At 44.4% G+C, this 12,758-nt stretch overlaps 1 protein-coding gene across 1 annotated transcript in view; it reads left to right on the top strand.

Annotated features, from left to right (window-relative positions):
• The window catches only part of ARHGAP31 (Rho GTPase activating protein 31), a 100,616-nt gene that overhangs the window by 66,995 nt on the left and 20,863 nt on the right, over nt 1-12,758 (top strand). The window contains exons 4-6 of the mRNA XM_081086900.1: nt 5,526-5,608; nt 6,351-6,458; nt 7,151-7,293. Of these exons, the coding sequence (XP_080943026.1) occupies nt 5,526-5,608; nt 6,351-6,458; nt 7,151-7,293 (334 nt within the window). The remainder of the gene's footprint in view (nt 1-5,525; nt 5,609-6,350; nt 6,459-7,150; nt 7,294-12,758) is intronic.

Here is a 12,758-nt window from a genome sequence, read left to right as displayed (position 1 = left end):
CTAAACTAATCAAGGAGCAATGCAATGGTGTTAGAAAAATTAGATGACTATGGTGAGACTGGCTTTTTTATAGTTTCCTATTGGAAGTATAAACTGTCTGGGCATCCAGAAAATAATTTTAAATTACTATCAAGAAGTCCTAAAATGCTCATATTTTTAATAAAATATCTCTATTTCTAGGACTGCATTCTAAGATAATAATCAGATGTGCCAAATAATGATTTACGGGTATTTTATTGCAATATTATGTAAAATATCAAAATATTGGGAGTATCTATGTGTCTAACAATGAGATGGGTTAAATAAATGACAATAAATCTATTGTTTTCAATTCTGTATATCTGTGAAAAGTCACATTTATGAAGCAGATTTGATGTCCACAATACAAAGTTAAATGGAAAAAAGTAGTATATGCAACTAAATAGGAAATGATGCCAGTTGTTCATATTTGGTGCTGGGAAGCGTGGGCAGATTGCTTCTTTTATGCTTCCCACATAAACAAGTTAATAGTTTTTATATCTGGGTGGCAGGATAGAAGGTGATTTTTTCCCCTTCATAGTTCATATTTTTTTTAAAATATATTTTATTGATTTTTTACAGAGAGGAAGGGAGAGAGATAGAGAGTTAGAAACATCGATGAGAGAGAAACATCGATCAGCTGCCTCCTGCACATCTCCCACTGGGGATGTGCCCGCAACCCAGGCACATGCCCTTGACTGGAATCGAACCTGGGAACTTTCAGTCCGCAGGCCGACGCTCTACCCACTGAGCCAAACCGGTCTCGGCCCCTTCATAGTTCATATTTTAATTTTGAGTACACGTGTTAGTTTCATGTCGCTACTGTAACAAATTACCGCAAACAGAAATATGGCTTCAACAACAGAAATTTCGTCTCACACATTTTGAGGGTCCAGAGTCTGAGATCTGTTTCATTAGGCTGAGATCCAGATGTCAACAGAGCTGTGCTTCTTCCAGAGGCTCTAGGGGAAAACCCATTTCCTGTCTTTTCCAGCTTCTGGTGGCTGCTGGTATCCCTTGGCTTGTGGCTGCATCACTTCCATCTCTGCCTCCATGATCACATTGCCTTTTCCTCTTCTGTCTGTGTCAAATCTTCCTCTTCCTTCCTCTTTCAAAGATGCCTGTGACTATGTTTAGTTAAATTCAGCAATGCTAGTGTTCCCCACAATGGAGTGATGGTCCTCAGATAGTACTGTCCTGGAAGTGTGGCCCAAAGGTGGCTGTTTGGCATTTTCTTTCTTTTTTCCTTTTTTTTAAAAAAAAATTATTTATTGATTTGAGAAAGAGAGAAACATCGTTGTTCCACCTATTTATGTATTCATTGGTTGATTCTTTTTTTTTAAGAGAGAGAGGAAAGGAAAGGATAGAGAGATAGAAACATTGACGAGAGAGAAAGTCACCGATTGGCTGCCTTCTGCCTGGCCCCCACAGGGTATCAAGCCTGCAACCCAGGCATGTTCCCTGACTGGGAATTGAGCCGGCGACCTCTTGGTTCCTGGGTCGACGCTCAACCACTGAGGCACACCATCCAGGCCATTGGTTGATTCTTGTATCTGTCCTGACCAGGGATCAAACCCGCAGCCTTGGCATATTGGGGTGACATTCTAACCAAGTGAGCTACCTGGCCAGGTCCTGATTGGCATTTTCAAAGCAAAGCAAAACGTGGACTCGTTCACTTACTTACTTCATTCACCAAATGTACTGTGTGCACTATGAATGGCAGGCACAGTTCTGGGTGCTGGGATTTCAGCAAGACAGATAAGATCCTTGCTCTTGTGAAACTTACATTTTAATGAAGGAGATAGATGATAAACAAGCATATTTCTGTAAGTGTTGCCGGTTCAAGATCCATGTACCCAATGTTGCAAAAGACCAATATTCAAAATGTCAGTTGAGCTTGCTTGAGGGGATATGTTGAAGCCAGCGTGGCTATTGTGGAGTAGGTGGGAGGGAAATGATGGGAGACAGGGAATTTGCACATGGGTCAGCTCATGTAGGCATGCTTGCTTCCACGGTGTGACAAAGATGGATAGGCAGAACCATCTGGAAGGACACACCGTTGCCTCTGGAGACGGAAGTCTGCAGCTGGAAGACTAACTTTCTTCTGTGTATTCCTTTGAATGCTTTGCATTTTCAAAATATGTGTGTGAGTTCCTTTTTTACCTAATTGCCTAAAATAATTTAAAATAAAAATTCTAATTTTTGAAGAAGTAACATAAAATAAAAGGCAAAGGCTGAGTTGCAGCTGGGGTGCAGTGGAAGGAAGTTCCACAGTGTGTTCACCCTGCTGACAGGGTGCCTGGGGGGCAAATAAGTTTGCAGCAACTGGACTGTTCCAGGAGAGAAACCGGGATCTAGAGAGTTTCTGAATAGGATTGGGATGTGATGGGGAGAGGCTGTGACTAATGAATAAACACCGATCCCAAATGGGGCCTACAGGCTTCAGGGAGTGAGCCCGCCCTGCCTCTTAGAGAACAAAGATGACTAACCGCTTCCTAAAATATTAAAGGAACTTTCCGTGTGGTCTGTTAAATTCATCTACACCTTTATTCTCCAGATACATTTTTAGAAAGGGTGTGTGTGTGTGTGTGTGTGTGTGTGTGTGTGTGTGTGTGCAAGCTTTGCCACGCTCATCCCAGCTTTTCGAGACAGGAAGAGAGGCCTCCCACGCCTCCCCCTTTGCAGGATAGAAGGTGGGAGGGTCCACACAGCTCCCTGGAGTTTCTCCCTCTTTGCTCCCTTAATGAGGCTTTCCCTTGGCAGCCAGAGTCCTGCCCACAAATTTGTTTTCTAAATGACCACTCCCGGGAGGGGAGCAGAGGCGTCTGGGTGCTTCTTCCTAGCCCCGCTCTGGTCCTCACCCTCTACATGCTGCATGTCTCAAAAAGTGAGGACCGAGGCAGAGATCATGTTTTGGGGGCTCTATTCTCAGGCTTGCAAACTCCCAGAACCTTGGGACACCTGTGACTGGGACCCTCCCAACCCCACCTTTCTCCCCACTTCCAGTTAGGAAAAAAAAGATCAAGTTTTCCCGTGTAGAGACCTTTGATTGCCTTTAAAAACAGTAAGCTGCTGTATATGTATTTTACGCCAATTAAATAAAAAAGGCAAAAAACAAAACAAACAAACAATAACCTTACTAGGTAAAGCCCTGGCATGGAGGGCAATGGCTTGTAGTCAGTCATTCAACAAGTCTGAAGGGAAGGCCCATGTGCCAGGCATGGGACTCATCACTTCCCGGCACTTACAGAGCTTACGTCTAGCAAGGGAGACAGACAGTACCCAGTAAACCTAACAAATAAGCCCCTTGTATAGCACACGTAAAGGTGTGAGTGCTGTGGGGGGATATGGAGACACGTGAGGGCCGTTGGGAGGGCCGGCTGGGGCGGGGTCCTGGAGTTCTCCTTGGTTAGAACAGAACAGACCCAGCAAATGTGGCCTCGCTGGGGCCTGGCAAACAGAAGGTGCTCTGTGTAGTTAATTTCCTTCCACTTTTCTGTGCCTGAAAATTCTCATACCTGCAAGTTTGAACTTCACCCTTTATACACAGCAAGCAAATGACAGCCACAGGCTGAATAGAGGTGAACAATATAAGAAAACTACACCACAGTTAGGATCTTATTTTGGTGGTATTGCAGGGGGAAGCACGTACCAGCCTAAAGAATACATATTATGGCCCTGGCTGGTTTGGCTCAGTGGATAGAGCGTTGGCCTGCAGACCGAAGGGTCCCAGGTTCGATTCCAGTCAAGGGCACATGCCTCTGTTGCAGGCTTCTCCCCAGCCCGGGCCCTGATTAGGGCCCGTGCAGGAGGCAACCAGTCAATGTGTTTCTCTCACATTCATAGTTCCCTCTGTCTTTCCCTCTCTCTCCCACTCTCTCTCTGAAAATCAATGGAAAAATATCCTCCAAAAAAAAGAAAAGCAAAGAAAAATATCCTCAAGTGAGGATTAAACAAAAAAACAAACAAACTACTCAATTTAATAAGTGAATTCAGCAAAGTTAAAAAAAGAATATATATCATATTCTTTTCATTATACAGGGGTGGGCAACAGTAGGTTTACAGTTGTGAGTATACAAAACACAGAGTTTAATCTTGTGTTATTATTTATTCTTGTGTTACATACTTTTCCATACAAACAACTGTAAACATACTTTTGTCTACCCTGTATATAAATATAAAGCAAGTTTCCAGCACTGGGAGGCAATACAAGGCTGTAAGTCCCATATGCCTAACAATGGACTTAGGCTGAAAAGGATTGACGTGAGCTCAGGAACTCCTTTTAAATATATTTTTATTGATTTCAGAGAGGAAGGGAAAGGGGAGAGAGATAGAAACATCAATAATGGGGATCGAGCCCGCAACCCAGGCATGTGCCCTTGACTGGAATTGAACCTGGGACTCTTCAATCCTCAGGCTGACGCTCTGTCCACTGAGCCAAAACAGCTAGGGCAGGAGCTCCTTTTAAAGTGTACCTTGGTCTGGGTGGGGTGACATGCATGTATGCATATGAGAGAACTCATGGAGCTGTAGCTTCAGACTTGTACATTTTTATAGAGGTGCATTAGACCTCAGAATTAAATGAAAGATGTGGTTGCTGTTGTCCTTGAACTTAGGTACTGCCCCCGTGCTGGCAGCTCCTCAGAACTCAGCCTTGTAGTGGGAGGGGGCCCTTCAGCCTGGGCACAGGCAGGGCAATGGCATGTAGTCAGTCAAGTCAGACGTGTAGTCAAGTCTGGAGGGAAGGCTTATGTGCCAGGCTGCAGGCTGCAGGGATGCAGGGGGATCTGCCCAGGGACATCTGCATCGTGAGGAGCCCGGGACAAGACTGCGATCACACTGCCTTCACTGACATTTCTGCCTTAAGGGCCCTGGGCTGGAGGTGGGCGGGGGAGGGGGTACCACATACCCACACAGGAAACAACAAAGCAAGTCCTGGCAAGGCCACTGGGTCTCAGGGGCAAAGCTCTTATCGGGCTGAGAAGGCACATCTTCCCTGCTTCCCAGCATCTACAACAGGCAGCTGTTGAGTAGTAGCAAGGTCATGGGATAGTCTCAGGCTGGATGGGAAGTGGCTGTTTGCACCCAAGGGGACAGCTGGCTGAGTAAACATGGAGCCACCCGTCATCTCCGTCTCACCCTGTGTCCCTCTGTCTCCCAGAGATTCTTTGTCTCTTTATCTCTCCCAGAGACTCTGCGACTCTTCCTGCCACAGAAGACACAGTCAAGGTTCTACCCCTTCTTTAGCAGATTCCTAAACACCCGTCTGAGGGGGCACGGAGACCCGAAGGATCCACAGGTCTCCGTGGGTGCAATGTTAGACACTTCACATCATGAGCCCTAGGAGATTTCAGTTGTTTGTTTTTACTAGAAAAGCGTTCCCTTGGAAGGATGAGCTCTAGGCATGGCCGGAAGCTGCAGCACCAGAAGCCTAAATAAAACCGGCAGGCGCAGGGGCGTGGCCACCCTCTCGGGCACTCACTGGTGCTTCGTGTTCTTCTCTGCAGGAGGCAGTGTCCCGTCGCCCAGAAGAAGGCCAGTTGGCCCGAATCCAAAATGTTGTCCAGCAGCTTCCCCCGTCCCATTATAGGTAAGAATCCCTGATGAAGGAAAGCCACAGCCCGTCAGTGTGGTGTAATACCGCAGGCGCATAAAAGGGGAACAGATTCGGTGGGCAGTGGCTTGCCTGGGGCTTTTCGAGTCGGGGAACAGGTCACTTTTCTCAGAGTGAGTTGGTGTCTGGCTGGGAACACATGGGAAGGGGTGGCCCATGTCCCAGTTACTTACAGAATCCCCCTCCGAGTCCCACCCCGGTTCGGATCACAGGAGGATAGCCTCACAGTGATATCCTAGGTTCTTACCCAGATTCATAGAGGAACCAAATCCATGGAAACCGAGGTGGTTTTAAAACACACTCTGGCATTTGGCTGACAGATCTCTCTATCTGAGCATCAGCACCATCCCTGACATCACCCCATCCTTTCATTTCATTCTCACCACTTAGTCCCTAATCTTACCGTCTTCCCCAGTGTTCCCTAAGCCTGCCCACCTGTTACACGAGACCAGATTTTGATGTGGCATAAGGAAGAACTTTCTGGCAATAATAGGTGTTTTTCTTCCAAGACCGCTCCCCTTCCTCACCCTGGGCCAACATGCCGAGGGCCGAGAAAATTACTTCTACCAATCTTGATATTTTCCTGCTATTCCTTCAAAAGTCACGAGAGAGAAATATTTATTTAGTCTCTCAAATCCAAACTTGGAATTACCTCCAGGCTTCACCCAGGCCCTAGAGTTTCTTACTTTGTAAAAATAAATAAAATGAACCATTACAGGACCTTGGAATACCTGATTCGACACCTGGCCCACATCGCCTCCTTCAGCAGCAAGACCAACATGCACGCCAGGAACCTGGCCCTGGTGTGGGCGCCAAACCTCCTCAGGTAACCACCGCACCCTCGCCTTCTTCCCACCGCAGTGGGCTCAAAGCAGCCCACTGATGAAAATAAAGACTGGATTCTTCGAAATTGAAGCCCCTTGAAGACACACCAGTAGCTAAGTGGTATTTTGTAGCACCGGTGGATTAAATGTGATTTTAAACGCCCAGGTTCTTTGCCTGCTAACCTGGAAACTCTGGGTTCCAGAGGCATTTTTTTGGCTACCACCAGAATGTGACTAAAGTTATGGGTCTGTATGTTATAATTTCTTAAAAGGACCTGTCTTGTCTCTGTGGCTCATTGGCTTTTGTTGGTTGTGGTGGGGTCACAGCTGGCTATCACCTGAACCAACTGCTTGATATGACTTAATAAATGATGAATAGCCCCACAGAACAATTGGGTGGGGGTAGAAGGAGATCTGATTTTTTTTAAAAAGCAATTCCTGTATATTCGCTAAAGTAGTGTTATAGTCCTGCAATGTCTATAATCCCTGGTAATTGTTTTAAATTTGTTCAGTGTGTTGGGCTTCACAGCCTTTGGACAGTCCCTTTAATTGGTCTTAATAGTTAAAATATTATACAGATTAACAAAGTGTATACATTGAAGAGATGATGGGGCTTGTACAAAAGGCCCACTGGCTCCCCCTTACTGCTCTAGGGCTGACTCACTGAGCTGAATGTGTTTCTTCCTCGATTTAGGTCCAAGGAAATCGAAGCCACTGGTTGCAATGGAGACGCAGCCTTCCTCGCTGTCCGGGTCCAGCAGGTGGTGATTGAGTTCATATTGAATCATGTGGATCAAATCTTTAACAATGGTGCACCTGGGTCTCTGGAGAACGAAGGTAACGGCTCCTCCTGGCATACACCCCTCCAGCCCATCCTCCTTCCTTGCCTTAGTCACAGGGCCCAAGAATAAGTTAGGGTGGCCTAGGTCTTAGCTCTGAGTGTTGGCACTGTGTTTGTGCTGATGTGTGTGTGTGTGTATGTGTGTGTGTGTGTGTGTGTGTGTGCTGATTATTGTGTGTGTGTGTGTGTGTCAGTGTCTTGGGATTGTGCATGTATACATCTGTATGTGTGCAGCAAAGATGTGGTGTGTTTGCAGGTGGCTGTAGCAGGTTTCTGATCAGCTGCATATTTGGACTATCCCGTGAGTGTGGCATGGTGAACCATAATAATGTTCTATGGGTTTTAATAAGATCTCAAACTGTTTATAATCTAGAGGCACTGGCAGCCTTCCCCTCTTTAACTATTAGATTCATCTTTACTTTCAGTATGATATATTTCAGAAGACCCTTATGCCTTCATCTTGAAATCTTGAGTGAATGAGTTAAGAGGCAGCAAGTTCAGACTCACATGCATATTCAGAATGCATTTACTTCTCAAGCATTTCTTGAGTGCGTAGTTTGTTCTGCCTTCTGCCAGGTACTATGCATACAAAAATTAGTGTGTGTTCGTAGGCACATGTATGCAGAGACTAGTTAGCATACACTGTAGCCATATTGGTGAGAAAGATATAGCTATTTCAGGTTGGATGTTATGGGATGCAAAATATTACATTTCAGTCCTATCACTCTTTTAATGGCACAGTGAACCCTGGGAATGAATTGGATAACATTGTATGAACTCATGTGAGCCCAGTTTTTTAAAAAACAGAAATCCAGTTGACCAAGAAGCCTGGGAGAAGATGGCGGTGGAGTAGGTGGAAGTTATACTCACCGCCTCCCAGGCCCAAACTGGAATTGCAACTAGACTATAGAACAATCAACCTGAGTAACTAGCTGAACAGAAGTCTTATAACCAAGGATTTACAGAAGAAGCCACATTGAGATTGGTAGGAAGGGTGGCGACACAAAAAGGGCTTTCCCGACACATACGTGCAGTGGCTGAGAATCCGGAGGGATACCTCACCTGCAAACGTTCCTCCTGAGGAACATGGGGGCCTTAACCCCGCACTGGGCTCCCAGCCCAGAGCAACAGAGCCAGGAAGAGGTGCCTACATAACATCTGACTGTAAAAGTCAGTGGGGATTCGGTCCACCTGGGAGAGATGGAAGTCTGCTAGAGACCTAGGTGCCCAGCTCACAAAATCTTATTTGCAGCTATTCACTTAGGGTTCCAGCAGAGAGAGGACAGCTCAGAGTGGACTAGAGCCATGGTCGGCAAACTGCAGCTCGCCAGCCACATGCGACTCTTTGGCCCCTTGAGTGTGGCTCTTCCTAAGCCTTAGGAGTACCCTACTTGAGTTAATAACAATGTACCTACCTACATAGTTTAAGTTTAAAAAATTTGGTTCTCAAAAGAAATTTCAATCATTGTACTGTTGATATTTGGCTCTGTTGACTAATGACTTTGCCAACCACTGAACTAGAGCCTTTTGAGGACAGACTGTGTTGTATGGTCCTGGGCAGAAAGCTAAAGGGACAGCCACCAGTGTCCCTTGCTGAGTCCCTCTCCTGTACCACCCACAGACACCATCTTTCCTGAGTTGAGCACTCCCCTCTAAACTGCTGATTTCTCAACTGAAATATTTCAGGCCAGAGGGATTGGCATGAAATATTTAATGTGATGAAAAGCAAGGACCTACAACCAAGACTACTCTACCCAGCAATGCTATCATTTAAAATAGAAGGCAATGCCCTAGCTGGTTTGGCTCAGTGGATAGAGTGTCGGCTTGTGGACTGAAGGGTTCTGGGTTCCATTCCAGTCATGGGCACATGCTCAGGTTGTGGGCTTGATCCCCAGTGTGTGGCGTGCAGGAGGCAGCCAATCAATGATTTTCTCTCATCATTGATGTTTCTATCTCTCTCTCCCTCTCCCTCCTCCAATAAAAATATATATAAATATATATAAATAAAATAAAATAAAAGGCAAAATAAAGAGCTTCCCAGCCAAAGAAAAGCTAAAAGAGTTCATTACCACCAAACCAGTATTACAAGAAATGTAAGAGTTTTCTTAAGAAGAAGAAAGAAAAATAGGGGAAACATAGTTATAAAGAATAAAATGGCAATAAACGTATACCTAGCAATAATCACTTTAAATATAAATGGCTTAAATGTTCCAATCAAAAGACATAGGGTAGCTGAATGGATAAGAAAACAAGGCACATACATATGTTGTTTATGTATGTGCCTCAGAATTAAAGATACACACAGACTAAAAGTAAAGGGATGGAAAAAGATACTTCATGCAAATGAAAATGGAAAAAAAAAAAGCTGGGGTAGCAGTACTTATATATGACAAAATAGACTTTAAAACAAAGGCTATAGTAAGAGACAAAGGACACTACATAATGAAAAAAGGACCAATCCAACAATAGTAATATAACCCTTGTATGTATTTATACACCCAACATAGGAGCACCTAAACATATAAAGCAAATACAGTCATAGTAAGGGATTTTAACAGCCCATTGACATCAGTAGATAGATCTTCCAGACAAAAAATCAACAAGGAAACAGCAGCCTTAAATGACACTCTAGACAACATCTGTTGCAGGTTCAACTCCACCCCGTCAGGGTGCAGAAGGCAAACAATCGATGTGTCTTTCGCACATTAGTGTTTCTGTCTCTTTCCCTCTCTCTCTCTCTCTCTCTCTCTCTCTCTCTCTCTCTCCCCCCCCCCCCACTTTTCTCTCTCTCTCCCTTACTGCCTCCCTTCCACTCTCTCTAAAAATCAATGAAAAAATATCCTCAGGAGAGGATTAACAACAACAATTTAAAAAATGGTGGTACATATTTACAATGGAATGTTACTTAGTCATAAAAAAAGAATGAAATTTTACCATTTTCAACAGCATAGATAGACCCACAAGGTATTATGCTCAGTGAAATAAATCAGTCAGAGAAAGACAAACACCATATGATTTCACTGATATGTGGAACCTAAAGAATAAAATAAGCGAACATACAAAATTGAAACAGACCCATAGACAGCAAACGGGTGGTTTCCAGAGGGGTAGGATTTGAGGAACTGGGTGAAAAAGGTGAAGGGATTAAGAAGTACAAATTGGTAGTTACAAAATAGTCTCAGAGATGTAAATAAAACATAGGGAATATAGTCAACAGTATTGTGATAACCATGTGTGGTGCCCGTTGGGATACTGGAAATATCTAGGGAAATACTATGTAAAGTACATATATGTTTGTAGCTACTGGGATGTACACCTAAAACCAATACAAAATAAAATTAGGGGGGAAATCTCTCTCTCTCTTTTTTTTTTTTAAGAAACCTGATAACTACTAATTTTGTGAGAGTGGTTTTCCTACAGTAGTGTCCATCAATACCATCCAGAGGCTTGTTGAAGCACAATTTACTGGGCCTCACCCCCCAGTTTCTGATTCAGCATGTCTGGAGTGCTGTTCAGAATTTGCATTTCTACCAGGTTTCTAGGTGGTGCTGCTGCTAGTGGTCAGGTGCCGGAAGCCGGTCCATCCTTGCTGCTTGACACAGTCGCTGCAGGATAGAAACATCTGCACAGCATATGTTTCAAGGGACCGGTGTATATAGCGTACTGTTCTTAATATGTTTGCTCCCCTTAGCGCTGTGTGTTTTAACCAAGGTCACCTCTCCGAGAAAGGTTGTTTCCCCAGGTAGGGATTTTTCCCTGAAGTTAGGGAGGGGATGAAACTCCTTAACTAAGTGCCAGGCGGGTAGTTAATCACTACAAACAATCATGCTTAAGCTACATAATCTTTACTCCCTGGAATGGAGATAAGAAACGCCCTAACCTTTGTAATAGAAATTGACAGGATTAAAATCAACTGGTATAAATAAGGATATAACAAGACAATAAACAGCAGAACCTCTCTGGAGATCCAGACCAGAACTTGGCTGGAGATCCTGGCTAGGCTGCTGATCAACTGAACACTGCCTCCGTGTCCTTCCTTCTTCACCAACTCCGTCCACGCCTTTGGGGACCCCTGGACCTGCTGGGGTTGGACCCCAGCAACTGGCGCCCGAACAGGGACCACTAGGTAAGCACCCCACACTCGGGACGGATAGGACTCCACCATAGGAGGAGGGTGGATAGTCTTCGCCGACTCCGTCCACACCTTTGGGAATCCCTGGAACAGGATTCCCCTAGGTAAGCCCCCCCCCCATGAGAACCCCCACATTTGGGACGGATAGGACTCCACCAGGGTGCTGCAGACTCCCCTATAGAGGATAAGTAGGGTAAGAAGGGGGATAGTACAGAACTTAGATTGAGAAGATGTGCCATACTGAGTCCAAAGAAAGAAGACTCCGTATTGATCTTTTAACACATATGCTTGCTAGCAGAGGAGTTAAGGTTACTCCCAGTTAGTCGGAATGTTTTATACAAGAAGTATGTCCATGCTTTTCTGAGGAAGGAAAGGTAAATGTAAAGGCATGGAAGGAGGTGGGCCCAAGGAGCCTTATCCTTAACCCCACTGCAGCCTTTCCACCCCGGGAAAGTGCAGGATTGGCAAGCTCTCCCTGGGGTGATAGATCGGGACTCAGGTAATAGCGGAAAGCACCAATCCTACTCTTAAAATGGATACAAGAGAGCATTTGGGGTTTTTCTTTTTAATGCCTGCTTTTAAAAAATAAAAAAGGGGGAATTTGCCGGGAGCCAGTCCAACTGAACACTGTCTCCGTGTCATTCCTTCTTCGCCGACTCCGTCCACACCCTTGGGGACCCCTGGACCCGCTGGGGCAGGACCCCGGCAGTCAGGGTCCACGCTTGGAGAGCCAATGGTGTATGAGAACCATATGATAAATCATTTGTTAGCTGATTGAAGCGTTCTTTTCCAGTTTAGCTAGTATCTTTGGAAAAAACAAGTATAATCATGATAATAATCTATTGCAATTATCATCAAATTTTGACTCCTGATATAATTGTTCCCACCTCACCCTGTCTTCTATGTGGTTTACAATCTCTCTTTTAAAATTTGTTTTTATTGAGATAAAATTCATATACCGTAAAATTCACCATTTTGTCATTTTAGTGTAAAATTCAGTGGTTTTTTACTGTATGTATTTAGAGTATTATGTAACCATCACCACTATCTGATTCCAGAACATTTTCATCACTCTAAAAAAAATCCCATACTCATGAAGTAGTCATTCCATACTTTCTCCTCCTCCCAGATCCTAATCTACTTTCTATGGTTTACCTCTTCTGGACATTTCATATAAATGGAATTATATAAAACATGTCTTTTGTGGCTGACTTCTTTCACTTACTTGTTCTCAAGCTTTATATCAGTATTTCATTGCTTTTTATGGTGGAGTAATATTCTATTGTATGAATATACCAGATTTTGTTTAGCCATTCATTAGTTTATGGA

Source organism: Myotis nattereri, assembly GCF_964212035.1.
Source record: "Myotis nattereri genome assembly, chromosome: 3".
Classification (NCBI taxonomy): domain Eukaryota; kingdom Metazoa; phylum Chordata; class Mammalia; order Chiroptera; family Vespertilionidae; genus Myotis; species Myotis nattereri.
Note: the sequence above shows the minus strand (reverse complement) of the source record. Positions and strands in the feature narration are given on the sequence as shown.